This window comes from Bombina bombina, chromosome 5, assembly GCF_027579735.1.
Source record: "Bombina bombina isolate aBomBom1 chromosome 5, aBomBom1.pri, whole genome shotgun sequence".
NCBI classification, from domain to species: domain Eukaryota; kingdom Metazoa; phylum Chordata; class Amphibia; order Anura; family Bombinatoridae; genus Bombina; species Bombina bombina.
This window is the reverse complement of record NC_069503.1, coordinates 288,323,238-288,350,708: the sequence shown is the minus strand read 5'-3', so window position 1 is coordinate 288,350,708 and position 27,471 is coordinate 288,323,238. Positions and strand designations below refer to the sequence as shown.

Genomic DNA, 27,471 nt, shown 5'->3' with positions numbered 1-27,471 from the left:
GCCCCCCCCCCCCCCGTGCGCGCCTCCGGACATTCCCGCCCACGATCCCGCCCCCCTCCAGATCAGCAGGGCCATCAATGGCCGCCACCCGCCTCCCATACCGGCTCCCACCCACCAACGAAAAGAGCCACCGATCTCCGGTGCAGAGAGGGCCACAGAGTGGCTCTCTCTGCACCGGATGGCTAAAAAATGTTATTGCAGGATGCCTTGATATCGAGGCATCCTGCAATAACCGGAATATACCTGGAAGTGATCAGGATCGCTTCCAGCTGCTTTCCAGACCGAGGACGTGCAGGGTACGTCCTTGGTCGTTAACTGATTTTTTTTTTTAGGACGTACCCTGCACGTCCTCGGTCGTTAAGGGGTTAAAAGGCAGTGTTACCCTACATTTTTCTCCACTTTAATGTGTTCACAATAATCAATTTTAACTAATAGAGAGTATTAGCCCCTTAAGGACCGGGCATTTTAGACAAAAACTTCCCCAAAAACCAGAGCATTTTTAGCATTTTTGCCATTACTACATTTAAACAGAAATAGAGCCTTTTTATATTTACCTATGAAAACTATATATATTTTTTTAGTAGACAACCCAAAGTATTGATCTAGGCCCATTTTGGTATATTTTATGCCACCATTTCACCTCCAAATGTGATCAAATAAAAACAAAATCGTTAACTTTTTCACAATTTTAGGTTTCTCACTGAAATTATTTACAAACAGCTTGTGCAATCATTGCACAAATTGTTGTAAATGTTTTTCTGGGATCCCCTTTGTTCAGAAATAGCAGACATATGGCTCTGGCATTGCTTTTTGGTAAATAGAAGGCTGCTAAATGCCGCTGCGCACCACACTTGTATTATTCCCAATAGTGAAGGGGTTAATTAGGTAGCTTGTAGGGTTAATTTTAGCTTTAGTGTAGAGTCAGCCTCCCACCTGACACATCCCACCCCCCCTCAAACAGCTCTATTCCCTCCCCCACCTTACAATTGTCACTGACATCTTAAGTACTGGCAGAAAGTCTGCCAGTATGAAAATAAAAGCCTTTTGTTTTATAATTTAAAAAAAAAACATATTTGCTGCAGTGTAGGTTCCCCCCTAACGCCCCCCCCCCCCCAAAAAAAAAAAAAGCTCTCCACCTCCCCCCTACCTAATTGCCGCCATCTTAGGTACTTGCAGCTGTCTGCCAGTACCCAGTTTGCTGCAAATTAGGTATTAAAAAAAAAATAAAAAAAAATATAGCCATTTTTCTGTAGTGTAGCTGCCCCCCTCAATATCCTACCCCCTCTCCCCGTTCAACTTCCCACCCTCCTATTCCCATCACTAACCAATATAACCAGGATGTAGTGAAAACATTTCAGTTTCATTTGTATCAGTTCCCAGGCGTCCCCTGTTAAATTCTGTACCCAAGAATCCAAACAGAGTAGCAGCAAACCAAGTATTTATTGTTTAACACAACAAAAAATGCAGCAACGTTTCGGTATTGCTACCTTAGTCAAGCTAAAGTGCATAATGAAATAGATTCTATTTATACCAATCCACCACAAGGTGGTGCTCAAGATACAAATCCATATTAATCCTTAATCTACCACAATGTAGTTACCTTATAACCTAAGTTTAACACTTATCAATTTAACAATGAATTAATAATAAAATCCAAAAATACAGATATATATATATATATATATATATATATATAAAAACGTGCCATTTATAAGAATACAGACATATCTAAATCTCTATTTAAACCTTTAGGTTCCATTGTATCTAATTTCCATATCCAAAAACATTCTCTTTGTTTTAACAAGCGTTCTCTATTACCTAACCTACGTGGCAATGATCCGAAAAGAGACTGATTTTTTTCAACTTAGCAAAGATTTGTATAGATTTTTCAGGAACTTGAGACTTAAAAGTTTTATGTTAAATCCCTGCTATGGTGTTAATGTGGTTAAAGAGAAAGCAGCCTTTGATTTGGCTCAATTAGGGTTAAAGAAAAAAAGCACTTTTTTACCCCCACAGAATAACCATAGCGTGGAAACTTATATTAATTTGGTCAAAAGGGATATTGCTAATTACAGGATAAAGTCTCTAAGAGTAAATTGTCTGCTAATGGGATGTTAACACATAACATGTCTGGTAATCAAAATTGGCTTAATAAAAATCTAAAAAGTAACTTTACTGTGAATGATGTAGTAGCCATTAAATCTTTAAGGTCTAGAAAGGATGTCATTTTAAAAAGTGCCGATAAAGGCGGAGCTATAATAGCTCTAGATAAAGAATACTATGTTAAAGAAATTAAACAACAATTGAAAGATCCTCAGGTGTACAAAAAGTTGGCAAGCAATCCTGTATTTTTAATTCAGAAAGAACTTAATTGTATCTGCCAGAAAGCCTTGAAATCTGGTTTAATTAATAAAGATCTTTACAGTTTTTTGTATGTTGAACATCCCTGCACTCCTGTGCTGTATACTTTGCCGAAAGTACATAAAAACTTAAAAAAAAAACCCAGGCCGGTCCATTGTTGCGAGTACAGAATCAGTCCTTACCAATGTGTCAATCTTTTTAGACTGGATATTGAGACCATTTGTAGAAATGTCAAATTCTTTTCTCAAAGATACAGGTGATTTTCTTAGAAAGGTTGACGCATTGGATTTGGTAACTGATAAATATATTCTTTATAGCTTAGACGTGGAGAGCCTATATACCTCTATCTCTCATGAAAGTGGAATGGGAGCAGTTGAAATGGTATTGGGTTTGGATGGCAATTACTCTAAAGCTCAAACCCACTTTCTATTGCAATTATTGGAATTAATACTGTACTGCAATTTCTTTCTATTTGAGGATCAGTTTTTCTTGCAGGTTCAGGGAACCGCCATGGGGTCCAACGTCGTCCCCAATTATGCTAACATTTTTATGAACATTTTTGAAGAGAAATTTTTTTTCACCAATCCTGGGTTTCATCGGTATGGCGCCTGCTGGTGGCGCTATATCGATGACATCTTTGGAATTTGGTGGGGCGACGTTGGATCCCTATTTGCATTTGTAAATGAGCTTAATGGAGCCCTGGGTAAGATAAAATTTAAGTTAACATGGAGTGAAAGTGACATCACGTTTCTAGATACTAAGGTAATGAAAAAGGGTAAAGAATTAAAAATTGATCTGTACAGAAAAGATACAGACAGGAATAGTCTTCTTCACTTTGATAGTGCTCACCCAATATCTCTTTTAAAGGCCCTTCCCCCTAGCCAATTTTTAAGAGTACGCAGAATTGTCACTGATGACGATTTATTAGAATTAAGGTTTAAAGAAATGAAATCTAGATTTCTTAAGAGGGGTTATCCCTCTGAATTAATTGACACAGAAATTAAATATGCTTTATCTGTTCCAAGAGAGACTCTGTTGAGTCCAAAGAAAAAGGAAAATAAAAAAGATGATCGTTTAATTTTTGTGTCAGAATTTAATTCTCAATCGGTCCAAATCCAGCGCATTATTAAAAAGCATTGGTCTGTTTTGACAGAATGTAACCCTGAGATTAAAGAATTTGGGAATTTCCCTATGCCTGCCTACAAGCAAGGTTTAAACCTTAGACAACAATTGGTACATGCTGATGTAGGCTCCAATATTAAAACAAAACAACAATATATTTCCTGTAAGACTGAGGGATGTTATCCTTGTTTGAACTGTTCATGTTGTAATAACATGATCAAAGGTCCTGATTTTCACCATCCTATCACAGGGAAGACATTTAAAATTAGAGGTTATCACACATGTAAGTCAACCTTTGTAATTTATTTAATTAAATGTCCCTGTGGGAGGAGTTACAATGGTGAAACGACTAGGATCATTAAGGACAGGATAATAGAGCATAAAAGTAACATTCGAATGAAAAACATCAAAGCACCTGTAGCGCACCATTTTGTGGAAAAGGGACATTCAATAGGACAATTGAGGTTCCAAATAATTGAAAAAGTATCATTGCCACGTAGGTTAGGTAATAGAGAACGCTTGTTAAAACAAAGAGAATGTTTTTGGATATGGAAATTAGATGCAATGGAACCTAAAGGTTTAAATAGAGATTTAGATATGTCTGTATTCTTATAAATGGCACGTTTATATATATATATATATATGTATATATATATATATATATATATATATCTGTATTTTTGAGTATTTTTTGGATTTTATTATTAATTCATTGTTAAATTGATAAGTGTTAAACTTAGGTTATAAGGTAACTACATTGTGGTAGATTAAGGGTTAATATGGATTTGTATCTTGAGCACCACCTTGTGGTGGATGGGTATAAATAGAATCTATGTCATTATGCACTTTAGCTTGACTAAGGTAGCAATACCGAAACGTTGCTGCATTTTTTTGTTGTGTTAAACAATAAATACTTGGTTTGCTGCTACTCTGTTTGGATTCTTTTATCATTTGTTCAGAGTTTGGAGTGTAGCTCTGGAGTGGCGTGCAAAGGGCCATTGTGTACAGCATTAAGGACTTTTGGTTTGAAATTCTGTACCCACCCAGAGAGCCTCATTACTTTCTATGGAAGTCCTCTCTATGGGACTTCCAGGATCCGCCCTTGTCTTACAGAATTCAGTGAGTTCAGCACCTGTGAAGTCTGCACTATAATTTCTCTCCAAACGAGAGAATCAGGCCCATAGAAAATAACTAACTTCTCTGGGACATTGAAGCTGCCAGTTTTATTTTAAATAGAACAAATACAAAGAGCCTGTAATTTGTTAGATATACACATAAATAAATATGTTAAAGTTACACAGAATTTGTTAAAGCATAATCAGAATTTGTAAAATCACAATCTTAAATACACTTCTGTATACAGAATCTATATGCACTAAAATACAAAATAGAAAGTGCAACGTTTAAATGTAATAAAATCTGAAGTCTTAAATAATACAAAATACAAAGCACAAAGGGGTCGATCCGATAAAAATCGTCGCCCGCAAAAGCCGGCGACGCCAATAATTGCGCGGATTTGGTATCCTATATACGGCGTAAGCTAGAAGTTACGCGCGTATATTTCTGCCGTCGCCCGCAGTTTTTTGGGCCATAGGCAGGTATACCAAACCCGCGCAGTTTGGTATCCAATATGCAGCGTAAGGACTTACGTGGCGAAAATGGAGAAAACTTACTCCATTTTCACCTCGCCACAAAAAGCAGCCGTAAGAAGCCTTACGCTGACTATTGGAGCCCCGTAACTTCCTAAACTGGCTGCTAAAATAAACCTAACACCTAACGCATGCGCAATGTCTATCTCCCTGTCAACCGCGATCTGCTAAAATAAACCTAACACCTAACGCATGCGCAATGTCTATCTCCCTGTCAACCGCGATGCCCCCCCCCCCCCCCGAAATCCCTAATAAAGTTATTACCCCCTAAAACGCCGCTCCCGGACCCCGCCGCCATCTACATAAACTAACCCCCTACTGTGAGCCTCTAAAACCGCCATCTACCTTATCTATCCCCTAATCTGACCCCTTACACCGCCGCCACCTATATAAAAATTATTAACCCCTAATGTAAGCCCCTTACACCGCCGCCATCTCTATTAAAATGATTAACCCCTAATTTAATCTACCTACCCCGCCGCCAGCTATATTATCTATATTAACCCTAAGTATATTATAGTTAATATAGGTATTACATTATATATATTAACTATATTAACCCTAATTATATTAGGGTTAATATAGTTAATATAGTTACTATAGTATTTATATTAACTATATTAACTCTATCTAACCCTAACTAAATTTATATTAAATTAATCTAATTCATTTATAAACTAAAATATTCCTATTTAAATCTAAATACTTACCTATAAAATAAACCCTAAGATAGCTACAATATAATTAATAATTACATTGTAGCTATGTTAGGGTTAATATTTATTTTACAGGTAAATTGTTAATTATTTTAACTAGGTATAATAGATATTAAATAGTTATTAACTATTTAATATCTACCTAGTTAAAATAATTACCCAATTACCTGTAAAATAAATCCTAACCTAAGTTACAAATACACCTACACTATCAATAAATTTAATAAACTACTAACATCTATCTAAAAATACAATTAAATTAACTAAACTAAATTACAAAAAATAAAAAAAAGATTACAAGATATTTAAGCTAATTACACCTATTCTAAGCCCCCTAATAAAATAATAAACCCCCAAAATAAAAAAAATTCCCTGCCCTATTCTAAATTCAACAAATTTCAAAGCTCTTTACCTTACCAGCCCTTAAAAGGGCCTTTTGTGGGGCATGCCCCAAAGAATTCAGCTCTTTTGCATACAAGAAATACAATACCCCCCCCCCATTACAACCCACCACCCACATACCCCTATTCTAAACCCACCCAAACCCCCCTTAAAAAAGCCTAACACTACCCCCCTGAAGATCTCCCTACCTTGTCTTCACCACACCGGGCCGAACTCCTGATCCGATCCGGGCGATGTCTTCCTCCAAGCGGCAAAGAAGAATTCTTCCTCCGGCGATGTCTTCCTCCAAGCGGCAAAGAAGAATTCTTCCTCCGGCGACGTCTTCCTCCAAGCGGCAGCAAAGTCTTCATTCTTCCGGCGGCATCTTCAATCTTCTTTCTTCGCTCCGCCGCCGGGGAGCATCCATCCCGGCCGACTGCTGAACTTGGAATGATGTACCTTTAAATGACGTCATCCAAGATGGCGTCCGCCGAATTCCGATTGGCTGATAGGATTCTATCAGCCAATCGGAATTAAGTTAAAAAAATCTGATTGGCTGATTGAATCAGCCAATCAGATTCAAGTTCAATCCGATTGGCTGATCCAATCAGCCAATCAGATTGAGCTCGCATTCTATTGGCTGATCGGAACAGCCAATAGAATGCGAGCTCAATCTGATTGGCTGATTGGATCAGCCAATCGGATTGAACTTGAATCTGATTGGCTGATTCAATCAGCCAATCAGATTTTTTTAACTTAATTCCGATTGGCTGATAGAATCCTATCAGCCAATCGGAATTCGGCGGACGCCATCTTGGATGACGTCATTTAAAGGTACATCATTCCAAGTTCAGCAGTCGGCCGGGATGGATGCTCCGCGGCGGCGGAGCGAAGAAAGAAGATTGAAGATGCCGCCGGAAGAATGAAGACTTTGCTGCCGCTTGGAGGAAGACGTCGCCGGAGGAAGAATTCTTCTTTGCCGCTTGGAGGAAGACATCGCCGGAGGAAGAATTCTTCTTTGCCGCTTGGAGGAAGACATCGCCCGGATCGGATCAGGAGTTCGGCCCGGTGTGGTGAAGACAAGGTAGGGAGATCTTCAGGGGGGTAGTGTTAGGCTTTTTTAAGGGGGGTTTGGGTGGGTTTAGAATAGGGGTATGTGGGTGGTGGGTTGTAATGGGGGGGGGGGTATTGTATTTCTTGTATGCAAAAGAGCTGAATTCTTTGGGGCATGCCCAACAAAAGGCCCTTTTAAGGGCTGGTAAGGTAAAGAGCTTTGAAATTTGTTGAATTTAGAATAGGGCAGGGAATTTTTTTTATTTTGGGGGTTTATTATTTTATTAGGGGGCTTAGAATAGGTGTAATTAGCTTAAATATCTTGTAATCTTTTTTTTATTTTTTGTAATTTAGTTTAGTTAATTTAATTGTATTTTTAGATAGATGTTAGTAGTTTATTAAATTTATTGATAGTGTAGGTGTATTTGTAACTTAGGTTAGGATTTATTTTACAGGTAATTGGGTAATTATTTTAACTAGGTAGATATTAAATAGTTAATAACTATTTAATATCTATTATACCTAGTTAAAATAATTAACAATTTACCTGTAAAATAAATATTAACCCTAACATAGCTACAATGTAATTATTAATTATATTGTAGCTATCTTAGGGTTTATTTTATAGGTAAGTATTTAGATTTAAATAGGAATATTTTAGTTTATAAATGAATTAGATTAATTTAATATAAATTTAGTTAGGGTTAGATAGAGTTAATATAGTTAATATAAATACTATAGTAACTATATTAACCCTAATATAATTAGGGTTAATATAGTTAATATATATAATGTAATACCTATATTAACTATAATATACTTAGGGTTAATATAGATAATATAGCTGGCGGCGGGGTAGGTAGATTAAATAAGGGATTAATCATTTTAATAGAGATGACGGCGGTGTAAGGGGCTTACATTAGGGGTTAATAATATTAATATAGATGGCGGCGGTGTTAGGGGCTCACTTTAGGGGGTTATAGATATAATATAGCTGGCGGCGAGGTACGGGAGCGGCGGTTTAGGGGTTAATAACTTTATTAGGTTGCGGCGGGGTACGGGAGCGGCGGTTTAGGGGTTAATAGCTTTTTTATTGTTAGGCTAGTGAGGGGGGATAGCGGATAGAGGGTTAGACAGTGCGGGCTATGTTATGGAGGCGTGTTAGACAGTGCGGGCTATGTTAGGGAGGCGTGTTAGACAGTGCGGGTGTTTTAGACTTTAGTCAGGTTTTATAGGCGCCGGCAGATTCTAACGTGGCGCAAGTCACTGGCGACGCCAGAAATTTGTACTTGCGCAGATTTCTGGACATCGCTGGTTTGTGAGACTTACGGCACGTTAGCATCTGACGGCGACCTATATGGGATGGCTTGAGTTGCGAGCTGAAACTGCGGGCGACGCCGGTCTCCTCGCTTGCGCCGCAAACTGCGATCGATATCGGATCGCGCCCAAAGTGTAAATGCAGAAGAACTCTACTGTCTTGAAGTGCTATATTGCACTGGGCTTGTCTCTTTTACACATACAGAAAAGCAGGAATGCCCCTTGGAGAAGTATCTTGTGAGTGATCTTGCAGTACTGGAGGATCATTTTTATATTATTATCCCCCCAGATGTGTTCAACTAGTTGCACTGCTGCTCTGGAGATGACTAACTTTGCAGCAGTTAAACATACAATCATACGCAAAAGTTTAAGCACCCCTGACAATTTCAATAATTTTCATTTATAAATAATTGGGTGTTTGGATCAGCAATTTAATTTTATCTATCAAATAACTGAATGACACAGTAATATTTCAGTAGTGAAATTAGGTTTATTGGATTAACAGAAAATGTGCAATAGGCATCAAAATGAAATTAGACAGGTGCATAAATTTGGGCACCTCAACAGAAATATTGCATCAATATTTAGTAGAGCCTCCTTTAGCAAAAATTGCCTCTAGACGCTTTCTATAGCCTGTAATGAGTGTCTGGATTCTGGATGAAGATATTTTGGACCATTCCTCCTTGCAAAACATCTCCAGTTCAGTTAGGTTTGATGGTTGCCGAGCATGGACAGCCCACTTCAAATCACCCCACAGATTTTCAAGGATATTAAGGTCTGGGAACTGGGATGGCCATTCAAGAACATTGTACTTGTTCCTCTGCATAAATGCCAGAGTAGATATTGAGCAGTGTTTTGGGTCATTGTCTTGTTGAAATATCCAGCCCTGGCGTAACTACAACTTTGTGACTGATTCCTCAACGTTATTCTCAAGTATCTGCTGATATTGAGTGGAATCCATGCGACCCTCAATTTTAACAAGTTTCCCAGTACCGGCGCTGGCCACACAGCCCCACAGTATGATGGAACATCCAACAAAATATTACTGTGGGTAGCAAGTGTTTGTCTTGGAACGCTGTGTTCTTTTGCCGCCATGCATAACGCCCCTTGTTATGACCAAATAACTCAATCTTTGTTTCATCAGTCCACAGCACCTTCTTCCAAAATGAAGTTGGCTTGTCCAAATGTGCGTTTGCATACCTCAAGCGACTGTTTGTGGCACGTGTGCAGAAAAGGCTTCTTCCGCATCACTCTCCGATACAGCTTCTCCTTGTGCAAAGTGCGCTGAATTGTTGAACGATGCACAGTGACACCATCTGCAGCAAGTTCATGTTGTAGGTGGTCTGTGGGCTGTTTTTGACCGTTCTCACCATCCTTTACCTTTCCCATATTTTACTTGGCCTGCTACTTCTAGCCTTAACAAGAACTGTGCCTGTGGTCTTCCACTTCCTCACAGTGGACACTGACAGCTTAAATCTCTGTGATAGCTTTTTGTAGCCTTCCCCTAAACCATAATGTTGAACAATCTTTGTTTTCAGGTCATTTGAGAGTTGTTTTGAGGCCCCCATGTTGCCACTCTTCAGAGGAGATTTAAAGAGAACAACAACTTGCAATTGGTCACCTTAAAGGGACAGTCAAGTCCCAAAAAACTTTCATGTTTTAAATAGGGCATGCAATTTTAAACAACTTCCCAATTTACTTTTATCACCAATTTTGCTTTGTTCCCTTGGTATTCTTAGTTGAAAGCTAAAACTAGGAGGTTCATATGCTAATTTCTTAGACCTTGAAGACTGCCTCTAATCTGAATACATTTTGACCACTAGAGGGCATTAGTTCACATGTTTCATATAGATAACATTGAGCTCATGCACGCAAAGTGACCTAGGAGTGAGCACTGATTGGCTAAACTGCATGTCTGTCAAAAGAAATGAAATAAGGGGGCAGTCAGCAGAAGCTTAAATACAAGATAATTACAGAGGTAAAACGTGTATTATTATAACTGTGTTGGTTATGCAAAACTGGGGAATGGGTAATAAAGGGATTATCTTTCTTTTTAAACAACAAAAATTCTGGTGTTGACTGTCACTTTAAATACCTTTGCTCATGATTGGATGCACATGTCTATGAAGTTCAAGGCTTAATGGGCTCACCAAACCAATTGTGTGTTCCAATTAATCAGTGCTAGGTAGTTACAGGTATTCAAATCAACAAAATGCCAATGGTGCCCAAATTTATGCACCTATCTAATTTCGTTTTGATGCATATTGCACATTTTCTGTTAATCCAATAAACCTCATTTCACTACTGAAATATTACTGTGTCCTTCAGTTATTTAATAGATCAAAATGAAATTGCTGATCCAAACACCCAATTATTTATAAATGAAAATCATGGAAATTGTCAGGGGTGCCTAAACTTTTGCATACAACTGTAGTTATATTCAAGCAATAGGGCAATTATAATTTGCTAAGTAACATTAGAGCATATTAGTTTTGCACTTTGATGTCCTTAAGCATAGCTGAAGTCCTGCAGGAAAAAGCTGGTGACACAATTAGGAGCAGCACACACACATACCAATCAATCACTGACCCTGTCTTGCTCAGGAACTACAATAGGATGAGTGTGAATCTGTTATGTGTCTAACCCATTATTTGGGGGTGGAACACATAGGGCCAGATTACAAGTCGAGCGCTATTTACCGCTTTCCCTTGCGTGCAAACACAGCCAGAAGTAAACTTTTAATGCGCGTGGATTACAAGTTGAAAGTAAAATGTTGGCGAGCGAGTTGATGCGCTCTAACTTCAGATATCGCAACCATGATAATTTATCCCTATAAACTTTAAAACTTATCGCTTGCACACTAACCTGACATGCATTAGACCAACTGCGCCAACCCAAAGGTAGTTATGAATATTTTACATTTTAATGTTCTTCACATAGAAGATATTTCAATATATCTGATGTATTTTTTGTAAATATATTAATCAACTTTTGTTGACGCTGATTAACTGACTGTTTTCTTAAAGGGACAGTCTACTCCATAACATGTTATTGTTCATAAAGATAGATACTTCCTTTATTACCCATTCCGCAGTTTTTCATAACCAATACGGTTATATTAACCCCTTAATGAACGCAGCACTTTTCCATTTTCTGTCCGTTTGGGACCAAGGCTATTTTTACATTTCGGCGGTGTTTGTGTTTAGCTGTAATTTTCCTCTTATTCATTTACTGTACCCACATATATTATGTACCGTTTTTCTCGGCATTAAATGGACTTTCTAAAGATACCATTAAGGCGGAGCCTGGAGGAGCTGAGGAATGGAAGCCTAAGGGTGAAGCTCCGTGCAGAACATTAAGTAAATAGGCTTAAAAGTTGATGTAAGAGGCAAGAAATTAAGCACAGGAGAGGCTTGACACACGAAAACATGTTTGTGGTCTTTATGGATTAATAGAGAATCTTTGCCACGCTGATCCAAGGACCTTAATTACGGAGGTGAGCGCAACAGCGGTATAGCCGCCATCTCTACAGCCCACGTGGCACTACTTCACACATAGCTCTCACAGCGAGAGCGCAAGGAGTTAGAGACACTTGAAGTGGAGGCTGAAAGAATCGCATCGACGATCCACAAATATGTGAGAGGACAGGAGAGGCGACAGAAGGGAAATGATGAAGGAGTAAATGGCCGTTGCAATATCTGGGCTCTGGATTGACAGGTATGCAGGGAAAGCCTGACCACGCATATCATTTAGGCTGGAGGCCTTTACCGGTCATTAAATGGAAAGGCTATAAGGGATCTATATAAAAGGCATGCTCACAAGTAAATTAAAAGAGACATAACACTATCCCAAGACACCGCTCCCAAAGATATACACTGGGTTAATAGGCTCAGATGCGACATGGAGATATAAGACACGGGGAGAGTGATTCTGGAGGAGGACTCTTTTTACTACTATGCTCTATCTATAAGCCAGCAGGCCCCAAACCCTGTACCCCTTCAGCCACTATTTCTTAAACACGACATGGGGGCCCAGATATAAAAAGACCTTGGGAAAAAGCCGGTCACTAGGGGCAACAAAGGTGCTAAAAGTGAATGTTTAAAGTTCCTGTGCCGGTGGACATAATATTCTTATTCCTGCTGACAATAAAAACTGAAAGCTGTTTTTCGCTAGCGGCCTAGCTGTCCCTCACTCCTATAGTACATGCCACACTTCACAGGGAGACAAGAAATTATCACAATGACTGCAAGGAAAAATTCCAAAACGCAATCACTTGCTAAACAGTCCTCGACTAACCTTTTCTTTAAACCTCTGAAGGGAGATAAGATGCCAGATACACAGATGCAACACTCAGATGAGGAGAGGGAGGTGGATGAGGGCTCTAAAGACAAATCAGAAGACTCAAGGCCTATCACCAAAGCAGATTTGGAGCATCTTGTCTCCAAGCAAGATATTAACATAAATTTTGAAAGACTGCTAGAAAGAATGGAGAGCTTGCAAAATTCTGTGACTAATAGTGTAACGGAATTGAAACAGGAGATAGTAGATCTGGGTTCCCGAGTAAACTCCCTGGAAGAAAATGGGGACTCAATGGTAGAGGATCTGAATGCAGTAACAAATAAAGTTACCTCTCAACAATCAGAAATTGACGATATATACGATAAACTAGAAGATTTAGAGAACCGTAGCAGAAGATCTAATATACGTCTAAAAGGAGTCCCTGAAACAATAGGCCCTAAAGAGTTAAATTTCTATCTGCATAACCTTTTCCTAAGTATTACTGGCTCAGAGGGTGAAGACAAATTCCAAATGGAAAGGGCTCACAGGGCACTTCGACCCAAACCAAAGGGGGAAGACCCCCCCAGGGATGTTATCATCAAGATGCTGCGCTTTCAAGAGAGAGAGGAATTGCTAGCTGCTGCGAGGAAGAATCCCACTTTTAAGTACCAAGGGAACGTTATTCAATTTTATCAGGACCTTTGCCTACGGACCCTACAGAGAAGAAGTTCTTTTCGACCTTTTACCTCGCTACTGAGGAAAAACCAAGTTCCATATAGATGGGGCTTTCCTTTTGTCCTGCATATATCGTGGGAAAACAGGTCTTTTTCTATCAAAGATCCTCAGGAAATCCCAGAAATCTGCCGTAAAATGAAATTAGATCCTCTGGCTATGCCGCAACAAGAACCTTCCTCTGAGCTGAACAACCAGGGGGGAAGACCACGTCAGAAGCATTGGTCCAAAATTCCGGACAAAAAACGGAAAACCTGATCACTCTGAAGTTTAAAATAAATCTGCTTGAATAAGGGGGGAGCCCCCCTTTTCTCTTTTCTTTTCTCCCCTTCTTATGTGTTGAAAACAAGGGGATGGTAACAGGAGATAAAATTCTGAACTCATATGGCCAGTAAGGACGCTCTCCAGAGGCCAGATAAGTATAATGACAATCTGCAAATAGTTTGATAAAAAAAAAGTTTGTTGTTTGAAAGTTTCATACAGTATAAACAGGGAACCATACTGGAAGAAGGGGCTAAGTTTGGGTTGCAATTTCATGCTTTTTTTCTTCCCCTAGCAGGTATTATGCAGAGATAGAATGTGGGGGATGAGGTCCTGCCTGTTTGACTTATTATTTACAATTATTACTCTATGCCATGGAATGTTTTCCTACTGTTTTTTGTTGCCCTTCTCTATTCTTGCCTTTAGATAGGACATTTATTAAGTCATAATGAATAGGGTATGATGATATCTGCACTTAGGAACAGAATGTGTTGGAATCCTGTGGGGATTATCAAAGTTTTTGTTTACATGTTCAATGTTTTTTGTTATTTCATTTTTTGTTTTTTTAACCAGGTGTTTCCTTATAGATTTGGAAGTAAGAATGGGAGGAGATCTCGAGGTACTAGAGGGTATCAGGTACTTTGGTTTGATGTGGGAAAGGAGATTTTTATTAACTCTAACAGAATAGCTGAGATAGGCTTAACACAACTACATGAGAGGAAGGGAGAGGGGGAATATGGATGACACATAATATTAGACTAGTCTCCCATAACGTTAGGGGGTTGAATACAGACAATAAGAGACGGACGGCAATGACACACTACCTGAAGGTAAATGCAAACATAATTTTTCTCCAGGAAACGCACTTCGTGTCCCAGACAATCCCTAAATACTGGTCGCGACAGTTCCCCCATCACTTTCATTCAACAACCGACTCAAAAAAAAAGGGGGGTGACAATCCTAATACATAAATCTTTGGACTTTATACTTGATAGCGAGATAAGGGATAGCGAGGGCAGGTTTGTGATATTAAGAGGCTCAATTCAAAACACTAAAGTCACACTTTGTAATGTGTATGCACCCAATGAAACCCAGAATGCCTTTTTTGAGAAAATTTCACAACACCTTACCCAATGGTCACAGGATAGAATTATCTTGGCGGGGGATTTTAATGTTTCCATGAACTCCTTTAAGGGGGATGGAGCTAGAGGGCAGACAAGTAAACAACATCGCCATAATGCAGTTGTCAAATCGATTAGGGAATCGATGGGGGCACACAACCCCCTGTGAGTCAAATAATGATCCCTAATTTAGTGACCTCGAGCACGCAACCGTGTGTATGGTCAGATCATACATTAGTAATCTTAGAGCTAGCGGGAATTCTAAATTTTTTAAGACCCAGATCATGGACATTTAACCCAGCGCTCCTTAAAAACCCAGGCATACAAGAGAAGATAAAAATAGCATTGAGGGAATATTGGCAGTTAAATGAGGGGTCCACGGTTAACCCGTTAACGGTCTGGGCCGCACATAAGCCTGTGATGAGAGGTCTATTTATCAAAGAGAAGTCGATAGTGGTAAAACAATCAACACACATAGTGACCACACTGCAGAGGGAGGTCGAGACACTTGAGCTAGAACATAGACGCACACTATCCTAAGGGGTTTATAAGTCCCTCCAGTCCAAACGGAAAGAATTGTCTACAATTTTAAATGATAACTCTATGCGCGCAGCTATGAGGCTCAGGGCACACTATTATGTATACGCAAATAAGCCAGATAAATATCTGGCATATAAACTGAGGGAAAGAACCAAGTTCTTTGCCATACCCTCTATCCACAAACAGGATGGAAATTCCACATCAAACCCTCAGGAAATAACCGAGACTTTCGCTCAGTATTATGAAGGTCTCTATGATGGGAAAAAGGTAGATGGGGGGGACCTCAGTCGGCAAACACAGGATTTTCTAGAGCAAGCTAAACTACCGACGATACAGGACACAGACTTGACAGGGTTGAATGCAGACATCACGACCTTAGAAATACTATCAGTAATCAAGGACCTTAAAACGGGTAAAGCGCCGGGCCCAGACGGATTAACAGGAGAATATTATAAATTATTTAAGAAAGAATTATTACCCCATTTATTGACTTTTTGTAATGGCATATTGGCGGGACGGGAATTACCCAGGGATATGTTACAAGCCAAGATTGTGGTGATACCCAAAGTAGGAAAAAATTTGAAATATTGTCAGAACTATAGGCCCATTTCCCTGATTAACACAGATCTCAAAATCTTTACAAAAATTATGGCTAACAGACTTAAATTGATTCTACCATCACTCATCCACAAAGACCAAGTAGGCTTTATTATGGAAAGGGAGGCCCCAGATAACGTTAGGAGAACACTGACTCTAGTAGACTACCTTGTACAGACTAAAACACCATCGCTGCTACTAGCACTTGACGCGGAAAAAGCGTTCGACAGGGTAGATTGGCCTTTTATGGTTAGAGTTTTAGACAAAATGGGATTTAAGGGAGCCTTTATAAAGGCACTCACAACCATATATTCAAGACCAACGGCGGTAGTGGGGGCTGCAGGATACATCTCTAGGTCCATAGACATTTTGAATGGTACTCGTCAGGGCTGCCCACTCTCACCGCTTCTATTTGCCATTTGTATTGAACCACTTGCAGCGCTTATAAGGCAATCAGTAGATGTGTCGGGGGTACAGTTAGCAAACGACGAATACAAATTAACACTATTTGCGGACGACGTTTTATTGACGCTGACGAAGCCTTTAATTTCCTTACCTAACCTGTATGCTATTTTAGGGAAATTCGCAGAGATCTCAGGCTATAAGATTAACCTGGATAAATGCGAAGCCTTGCCGATTTGTCTCCCCTCTCATACACAAAAAACAGTAGAACTAAATTTTAATTTGACATGGGCAAAAACCCACATAACCTACTTGGGTGTCAAGATAAATAACACTCTCTCAGATTTATATGGGTTAAATTATACTCCTATTTATAAAACCATTAGGAAGGATCTAAATAACTGGAAGAAGAGTAGGTTCTCATGGTATGGGAGACTGTCGGCTATAAAAATGAATGTCCTCCCTAGGATTTTATACCTCTTTAGAGCTCTGCCGATTGGGGTCCCCGTGACGGATCTAAATGCCTTACAGTCTGATCTATTTCGGTTCCTGAGGGGAGATGGTAAACCTCGCATTGCATCACAGTTGTTGAAACAACATAGACGGATGGGGGGGTGGGAGTTCCGAATCTAGTGGACTATTATCACGCGTCTAGATTGGCACAGTCGGTCATCCTGGGGAAAAACTTTCAGGGAGTCATTTGGCCAAAGATAGAGGCGGCTATTGAGGGCAGCGAGAATCCAGCGGATATTTTATGGGACCCTTTGTGGAAGACAAAAAAACTCACATACAGATCACCAGTGACACATGAGACACTTTACACCTGGCATAGGATGGCTAAACAGATGGGCTTGTTGAGTCCTCAGTCAGTATTATTACCTTTAAAGTTTTTGCTACCTAAGGAACTAAGAAAAGTGGTGGGAAAATGGGAAAATAAAGGGTTATATAGGGTAGCGGATTTCCTAGATAAATCAGCAACACTCACTTTTAACCATATCAGAGACAAGATTCAGCCAAACGTTTTAAACTGGTTTCTCTACCTACAGATCTCGTCAGCTATTTCTCAATACATGGCGGGTAGAACAAGCCAACCCTTGACCTTACTAGAAAGATTATGCACCACACAATCTAGGGGGAAACATGTAATATCTCAGATTTACATAACATTGCAAGGAAAGAAAGACACTCTTAAGGGTCCCAATATGGAGAGATGGGAGAGAGATGTAGGGGAAGTGAGGGAAAAGGAAACTTGGGAAAAGATTTTCTCAGAAACAGGGAAGCGTCTGCTTAGTGCAGACATGAAAGAAAATTGCTTGAAGGTAGCCTTTAGATGGTACCTGACCCCAGAACGGACAGCTCACATTCCCACCCTAAATAGTGCTCTCTGTTACAGGGGGTGTGGAGTGAGGGGCACGTATAGACACATGTGGTGGGACTGTTCCATAGTACGGCCATTATGGGAGAAATTATCGAACCTCCTTAGCGATACATTAGATGAAAGGATTGAGTTGACAATAACCCAAGCACTTTTACACGAGAGGGTACGTCCTCTAAATTCAGCGATTAATACTTTTATTAAGACCTTATGTACCTGCCTTCGTATATGCATTGCTAGACATTGGAAGGTAGGGGCTCCAGGGTGGACAGAAGTACTAGATAAGATAAACGATACCTACCTAATGTCAGAACTAGCAGCATGGACACAGGGGAATAATGAACAGTTTCAAAAAATATGGTTCTACTGGATCATGAAAGGCTATGCTAGACCACACCCCAACCAGGAGGGAAATGAGTAAAAGAGAGAGGTATAGTGAGGTAGCACGGAAGGAAATAGAAAGATCCCACTATGGACAGATATTTGGTTCCTCGAAGTATGAGACGAATCTACTAACATTGAATTCCATAGCAATAACTGGACATTACGTTTCATTAGATAAAGGAAAGATACGTATAAGGTTTGGAAACACCTGGGGGGAGGGTGGGAGAGGGGTTTTGTATTAAGGTTATGATGTATTGTTTATTATACCATAATTTGAAAGGTGAGATATTCTCAAAAGTGATAAATTCCACTTGCTGTAAAAAGGTTACGAGTTATGTGTAAAAGACTACCACAGCACTTGTCAGCGAAATATGTGTAATTACTGATATTCACCTTTAATGTATATCTATGTTTTTCTATTATGTTTATAAAATCAATAAAAACAATTTCAATTAAAGATACCATTATTTTCATCATATCTTATAATTTACTATAAAAAAAATTATAAAATATGAGGAAAAAATTAAAAAAAACACACTTTTTCTAACTTTGACCCTCAAAATCTCCTACACTTCTACAACTACCAAAAAACTCCCTTGCTAAATAGTTTCTAATTTTTTTTTTTTTTTTTTTAAGCATTAGAGAGTTTATTTTAATGTATTAGTAATATCCACTAGATTTGGAATAAAAAGTACTTTGGAGAAGTACTACAGCATAACTGAATATAAAAGTCTGGGAAAACCACACAAAGTACAAAAAAGTAAACAATATATATAAAAACAAAAAACAAACACATTGAAGCTAAGTGAACTCAGAATTTAAAAGGTTTCAAACTTTCATTTTATAGTCTGGCAATTGTTTTTTTCAAAAAGTATACTTGTCGTGCAATGCCTTCAAGCTGCAAAGGGTTAGCAGTTAAAGGCAGAGTAATATTACGCATGAACTGCGGAAATGCAAGGGGCAACAATCATATTACAAGCCCCCTCAGAGCATGAGTTAACAGTCAAGCTTATTTATACTACCAAATACGAAGAAATGCAAGAAGCAAACACTGGTGCTATAAAAACAAATACATAGAGAATTTGCACTTTTGCTTCATTCTGTTATAGATACCAGGCTTTTGTGGGGAGGTACCTAATTGCTGGATAAAAGAAAAAGCTTTACACACACACACACAAACAAATGCAACATGTATGCAATGCACAGCAGAAGTCAGACAGAAGCCTTGGGATAACTAAGTGTGCTCATTTTTTTATTCATTTTTTTTTAATCTGGCACAGTGTCTCAATCTCCCTGCTTACTCTTAATGTTGGAACATAGCATATTTAGACTTGGGCTAAATAGGGAAAAAAATGGCGTGGGGGCAGGACAACAATTTATTTTAACAGGAAATGAGCTGTTTGTGTAGGGGGCAACATGATACATTAACAGGAAATATGTGCTAACATCCTGACAATAGTATTTACACCATTTAAAAAAAAAAGTTTTCATGTACAAACTACTACAGAACCTACTTGCTTCTTAGATTACCCCCCCAATAAAAAAGACAAAAATTGCTGTATTATCTCCCCATGCCAAAAAAATTACTCATTGACTTGTACACAGCTACCAGGACACTTTCTTTACACAGCATTATTTTTCTTTTACAATGCTCCTCGGTATACAAATCCTAAAACGAACATTTTGAGGCCTTTGTAAGGGCCACCTTAGAAAGCAGCTGTACAATGGAACTAAATACAGTTTTTCAACTCATCCTCTCCCCCTCATGTTGAGTTGGTCACAATCATCAAGTATTAGAGGCTACCCCCCAAAAAGATTAAGTCCTCTTTGCAAGTATGTTTGACTCAAACATCCTTCAAGTACATGCAAGGCTTTACGGCATTCATAGACATTAGTGTCCTGCTCAATTAAGAGACTGAAGAAATAGGATTATGGGGTGAGCCCATCTGAGTAAGTACTTTATCCAGCCACTGAAGAGGGCCATGAAGATGAATCTCAATCCAGCAGGGGGTGCTTGTTACATCCTGACGGTGATACTCAGCACCCCACCCCTTTTCCAATATGCCGCCTGGTGTTCTCAATAGTGGAATTGCGGTTCACATTGGACAAGAGCCCAAGGCAAAATCTGTTCCTGTTGTTTGAAGGATCAGTGAAACCATCCACCAACACACTTGTTGAGGAGGCATGAAAAGCTTCTCCTACACGATTGTTGAGCTCATAGTAGACAATAGAACACCAGTGCTTTGGCTCCTCATAGGCTACAGCCTGAACATCAGCTCTATTGATTTCTGAAGGGATGGAAGGCACCATCATATTTGTGTCCATTGGCTGAGAGTTGTCCTGGGTCATCTGATCTTCCGGTGGCATGTAAGCAGGAGGAGGTGTGTCCGCTGGAATTTGGAAAGGGCTCCCAGGTTCAGAGCTAGCTGGGGAGTATGGATAAGTACTGCTACTTCCAGGAGAATTTGGGTAGCTGCTGTTAGGCGAGTGAGGGAACGGGTGGCTATTTGGCTGCTGAAAAGAGTCTGGAAAAGCGGCATTATGAGGCATGTGGGGCTCACTTGGCTCCAAGGTGCGGAATTGAGCCAGAAGACTGTGTTGAGGGTTGTATTCACTGTGTCTTAGGACGAGCACTGGAGGAAGAACAGGACTCTCAACTCTCTTGTAGTGATATGGGTTTATACAAACTTCCTTCTGCTTAGAACCAAAGGGATACTCGCAGCATTCCAAGGGTTTCAGTTCATGGTGACTTTGTAGGTCCGGCCAGCGCCAGACTCTGCAATAAATGACATGTGGAAGGCCCTTGCGATGAGAAACTTGTAATCGCCCATCCAGGGAGCGGGGAATGGTAACACAGTTACTAGGCTGCCCTGGACAACTTAGGGCTTTTTCTAGTTCTTCCATTGCTCCTTTTTTCTTTTTCAGCTTTTTTACCAAAGCATCTACAGCTTTCTCAGCCCATTTTTCTTCTTCGTCACCTTGTTTCCACCCAAGCAGCTTTTTCACTGCTGGGCTAGTAAAGGAAAACAAGCTTGTGACATTCATTGTGACCAGTCCGAAGTTATGTCACTGAACACTATGAAAAGACAGCTGGGTCAGGTTTGCAATGTCAGATTCCAAGCTACAAGTGGACGTTATCCAGTGCCAGAGTCTCAGCTTGCGGTTCCCAGCAGCATCTGTCCGTGCGCTGTTAGACCGTTGTAACCACTCGGTAAATACAGATAATAAACCCAGCGGCTCGCATGCCTCCCCAGCAGCAGCAACCCGGGATGTGAGGCTCCCTCCTCCTCTCTCCCCGGCTGCCTGGATCGATCTCATAGTTTCTAAATTTTGTCCTGAGTTTAGAAATACTCAATGTTTACATGTTCTTTGCTTTTTTTGCAAGTTATAGGGCAATAAGTACAAGTAGCACTTTGCTATTTCCAAACAATTTAAAAAAAAAATAATTAGCGATAGTTACATTGGAACACTGATATCTGTCCGGAATCCCTGATTAACCCTTCACATATATATTTAAAAAAAAAAAAAAAAAAAAAAAACCTAAGGTATTAAACATGGGGTATTTTTACTCTTTCCATGCAACTATTTTACCACCAATCTATGCCAAAGTTTGAAAAAAAAAAAAAAAAAAAGTGGTGATTTTTTGACAAAATAGCAATTCAAGAATACATTTACTGAGAATGTTAAGGGTTACTGCCAAATAACACCCCAATATGTCTTCAGCAGCATCTCCTGAGTACAGTGATACCACCCATGTATAGGTGTGTTGGGTTCTCTGGGGGCTAAAAGGCCTTATTTTTAGGGGGCGCATTCCAGTTTTTCAACTTAGAATTTTCACATCTGTCATCATGCACCCATGTCCTATTTGGGACATTTCTGAAGCCAGACAATGCAAATTACCCCCATCAAACCATATATTTTTAAAACGTAGACACCCTAGGGTATTTCAAATGCTGGTATTTTAACACTTTGCATGCACTAATTCAACCACCAGTCTTTGTCAAACTTTTGGGTAGTCATTTTGGTGTGTTATTTTTCACACGCATTGTAATTTAGGCATGGATTCTCAGTTCCTGTTATATGTTACTGACCAAAAACACCTCAATATGTGTTCAACAACATCTTCTGAGTACAGTGATACCACCCATGTATAGGTGTGTCGGGTTCTCTGGGGGCTAAAAGGCCTTAATTTTAGGGGGCGCATTCCAGTTTTTCAATTTGGAATTTTCATATCTGTCATCATGCACCCATGTCCTATTTGGGACATTTCTGAAGCCGGCCAATGTAAATTACCCCCATCAAACCATATATTTTTGAAAAGTAGACACCCTAGGGTATTTCAAATGCTGGTATTTTAACACTTTCCATTAACTAATTCAACCACAAGTCTTTGTCAAACTTTTAGGTAGTCACTTTTTTGTGTTATTTTTCACACACATTGTACTTTAGGCATATATTCTCAGTCCCTGTTATGTGTTACTGCCAGAAAACACCTCAATATGTATTCAACAACATCTCCTGAGTACAGTGATACCACCCATGTATAGGTGTGTCGGGTTCTCTGGGGGCTAAAAGGCCTTCATTTTAGGGGGCGCATTCCAGTTTTTCAACTTGGAATTTTCACATCCCATGCACCCATGTCCTATGTAGGACATTTCTGAAGTCGGCCAATGTAATTTACCCCCATCAAACCATATATTTTTGAAAAGTAGACACCCTAGAGTATTTCAAATGCTGGTATTTTAACACTTTCCATGCACTAATTCAACCACCAGTCTTTGTCAAACTATTGGGCAGTCATTTTTTGTGTGTTATTTTTCACACACATTGTACTTTAGACATGAATTCTCAGCTCCTGTTATGTGTTACTGCCAAAAAAGACCCCAATATGTGTTTACCAACATCTCCTGAGTACAGTGATACCACCTATGCATAAGTTTCTTGGCTTGTTCGGGGGGTGTAATGCCAAATGTCCGACATGCGTTTGTGATTTTTTTTTCACATTTAACATATTTTCTTTGCCTATTGTCTTTTTGGGGGTATTTTAAAATACCCCAATTTATTTGTTTCCATGAATGTGCATATTTTTGAAATGTTGACACCCCAAGGTATTGTATATGGTGTGCTTTGATGCATTTGAAGTAACTGTTTTAGCCAAAAAAATTGGAGAAATTGTATGGTGGCATTTTTTCAATTTTCATTTTTACACACACATTGCTTTTTGACTATGATTTAGGAGAGACTGTTGTAAGTTAGTGCAAAAAAATACTTCATGTTGTTTTCTGCTAGGCACCTTGAGTACACCTATGCCCCCCATGCATAGGTTTGCCAGGATTTTGGGAAGGTTATGTTACAATTTTATGACTTGTGATTTTAGTTATTAAGTGAGAGTATTTCTTCTGATAGGCCTATCTTTAGTTTGGGGCCTATTGTATACCCCACTTTAATTTATTGCCATGAATGTGCATATTTTTGAAATGTTGACACCCCAAGGTATTGTATATGGTGTGCTATGATGCCTTTGAAGCAACCGTTTTAGCCAAAAAAATTGGAGAAAGTGTATGGTGGCAATTTTTCAATTTTCATTTTTACACACACATTGCTTTTTGACTATGATTTAGGAGAGACTGTTGTAAGTTAGTGCAAAAAAAAATACTACAGGTTGTTTTCTGCAAGGCACCCTGAGAACACCTATGCCCTCCATGCATAGGTTTGACAGGGGTTTTGGTAAAAAAAAAAAAATAGCCACATTTTAGAAAAAAAATATATTAGTGAAATGTAAAAATCTGGCACATTAAAAGTAAAAAAATAACAACAAAAAATTTAACAGTAAACATAACCAAAAAAAAAATAACAGCAAATGTATTTATTTTTTAAAAATTTACCATTGTATGGTACCGCTTGAAGCAGTCCCCAATGCAGAGTCCAGGCTGTCCAGGGCAATCAGGACAGTGATATACAGTGTCCCTTCTCTGCCCCCTCTTGGTACAGACTCTGCATTTTTTTTGTGGTCTCTGCTTTGCGGCAGTAGGGGGGGATTTTAAAAATAAAATGAGTAGCCCCAACTCTGCTCTCTCCCATCACCGCCCGGGGAGCAGGTGCATCATGGTACAAAATCCCCGAAATGATCTGGAGCTGAAATTGTAAAAAAGTCTGTTTCATTCCGGGGTTTGCTTTTTTGAACAAAAAAGCGTTGTGGGTTGCAATCTGCATTAGGTAAATTGCAACCTTTTTGTACCAGGCCCTTGTCTTCTGCATAATTAGGTAGGGCTGCAGCAGCTGATCAGCCAGATCAACCCCACCCATATGCCGGTTATAAGACTTGATGCACACTGGCTTCCTTATGATCTCAGCTCTGCCACGTACAGAAACCGCCACCGTCCTCTCTGTGTGGATGGTGGTAAGAAGGTATACATCCTTCTTGTCTCTGTACTTAAGTGCCAACAGCTCCTCTTGGCGCAGAGCTGAGGTCTCCCCCCTTCGTAGCCGGGTGTGTACAAGTTGTCCTGGGAAACCTGCGCGGTTCTTTTTAATAGTACCGCAAGCTACTTTATCAAAGCAATACAGCAGCTTGAACAAAAGGACACTTGTATAAAAATTGTCTAAGTACAAGTGATACCCTTTGTTCATTAGGGGTAATATCAGGTCCCAGACAATCTTGCCAGTGGTTCCCATATGTTCTGGGCAACCTGGAGGGTCAAGGTGGCTATCCTTTCCCTCATAAACCCGGAAGGCCTGAGTATACCCAGTCTCGCTCTCACAGAGCTTATACACCTTTACCCCATACCTGGAGCGCTTGGAAGGAATATACTGCTTGAATCCCAGCCTTCCCTTATACTTCATCAGGGATTCATCAACGCATATATTCCTTCCAGGTGTATAAGCCTCTGCAAACCTGGCAGAAAAGTGGGTAATCAGGGGGCGGATTTTATACAGCCTGTCAAATTGGGGATGCTCCCTAGGGGGCACAGGCTGTTGTCGCTGAAGTGCATGAAATGAAGAATCATTTCATACCTCTTCCTCGACATAGTCTGGGAGAAAATGGGGGTAGAGCAGATGGGGCTAGTACTCCAGTAGGAGCGAATGGAGGGTTTCTTTATGATGCACATCAGCATAGTCAATGCCCAGAATTTTTTAAATTCTGGCACATTGATGGGGGCCCATTGCTGCTTTGCCAAATATGTTTCAGGCTTTGCAGCACGGTACTGATGGGCATATAAATTAGTTTGGGCGACAATCTTCCCCAATACATCATCACCCAGAAACACCTCCAGAAACTGTTGGGGGCTAAAACCTGCCACATCTATATTTATGCCAGCATTTGCTGTGAAGGGTGGGATATCTGGCCTCTGGAGATGAGGCGTTACCCACTCTTCAGCGGCAATGGCAGCAACACGCCTCCTTCTAGCAGGGGGGCTAGCAGCCACAGATACATCACTATCAGTTGAGACTGCATCTAATGATGTATCTGAGCATATGGCAGGGTCAAAATTGGGGTCTGAGTCAGACATAGAGGCATCTGACTCTGATGCAAGGATGGAATATGCCTCCTCAGCACTATATGTTTTCTTTGACATTATTGTATCTGTCACAGAAAAACAAAATTAATTAACTAACTAAATGGCCTTTGGGTTTTTTTTTTAAAAAAAGTACAGCTATGCTAATGCCAGTGATTTATAGCGATCACTGGCAAGCTAGGGGTTAAATACTATTTAAATTAAATTAAATTAGCTAAATGGCTCTGAAAGGAGCCTTTGGGTTTTTAAAAAATTACAACAACAAAAATGAACCCCTAAAAAAATGCACAGACAGCAAAAAAGTACAGCTATACTAATGCCAGTGATTTATAGCGATCGCTGGCAAGCTAGGGGTTAAATACTATTTAAATTAACTAAATGGCTCTGAAAGGAGCCTTTGGGTTTTTTAAAAATGACAACAACAAAAATGAACCCCTAAAAAAATGCACAGACAGCAAAAAAACAGAATTTATGCTTACCTGATAAATTACTTTCTCCAACGGTGTGTCCGGTCCACGGCGTCATCCATTACTTGTGGGATATTCTCCTCCCCCACAGGGAAAGGCAAGGAGAGCACACAGCAAGAGCTGTCCATATAGTCCCTCCCAGGCTCCGCCCCCTCAGTCATTCGACCGACGGTTAGGAGAAAAACGGAGAAACTATAGGGTGCCGTGGTGACTGTAGTGTATAGAAAAGAAATTTTTCAAACCTGATTAAAAAACCAGGGCGGGCCGTGGACAAGACACACCGTTGGAGAAAGTAATTTAACAGGTAAGCATAAATTCTGTTTTCTCCAACATTGATGTGTCCGGTCCATGGCGTCATCAATTACTTGTGGGAACCAATACCAAAGCTTTAGGACATGGATGAAGGGAGGGAGCAAATCAGGTTACCTAAACAGAAGGCACCACGGCTTGCAAAACCTTTCTCCCAAAAATAGCCTCCGAAGAAGCAAGAGTATCAAATTTGTAGAATTTGGCAAAAGTGTGCAGAGATGACCAAGTCGCTGCCTTACATATCTGATCAACAGAAGCCTCGTTCTTGAAGGCCCATGTAGAAGCCACAGCCCTAGTAGAGTGAGCTGTGATTCGTTCAGGAGGCTGCCGTCCGGCAGTCTCATAAGCCAATCGGATAATGCTTTTCAGCCAGAAAGAAAGAAAGAGAGGTAGCAGTAGCTTTTTGTCCTCTCCTCTTATCAGAATAGACGACAAACAAAGAAGAAGTTTGTCTGAAATCCTTTGTTACTTCTAAATAGAACTTTAAAGCATGGGCTACATCTAAATTGTGTAACAAACGTTCCTTCTTTGAAACTGGGTTCGGACACAAAGAAGGGACAACTATTTCCTGGTTAATATTCTTGTTGGAAACAACTTTTGGAAGAAAACCAGGCTTGGTACGCAAAACAACCTTATCTGAATGGAACACCAGATAGGGTGGATCACACTGCAAAGCAGATAATTCATAAACTCTTCTAGCAGAAGAAATAGCAACCAAAAACAGAACTTTCCAAGATAGTAACTTGATATCTATGGAATGTAAGGATTCAAATGGAACCCCTTGAAGAACTGAAAAAACTAAATTTAGACTCCAGGGAGGAGTCAAAGGTCTGTAAACAGGCTTGATTCTGACCAAAGCCTTTACAAAAGCTTGTACATCTGGCACAGC

At 39.8% G+C, this 27,471-nt stretch overlaps 2 protein-coding genes across 2 annotated transcripts in view; both read right to left on the bottom strand.

The window, feature by feature from the left end:
* AKAP9 (A-kinase anchoring protein 9) overlaps window positions 1-27,471 on the bottom strand; it is an 894,005-nt gene that overhangs the window by 494,309 nt on the left and 372,225 nt on the right. The gene's annotated exons all lie outside the window — the stretch shown is intronic.
* On the bottom strand, window positions 20,179-21,761 carry LOC128660269 (mothers against decapentaplegic homolog 1). The gene has a single exon (XM_053714028.1). It carries the CDS (start codon window positions 21,332-21,334, stop codon window positions 20,327-20,329), a length of 1,008 nt encoding a protein of 335 aa, XP_053570003.1. The 5' UTR covers window positions 21,335-21,761; the 3' UTR covers window positions 20,179-20,326.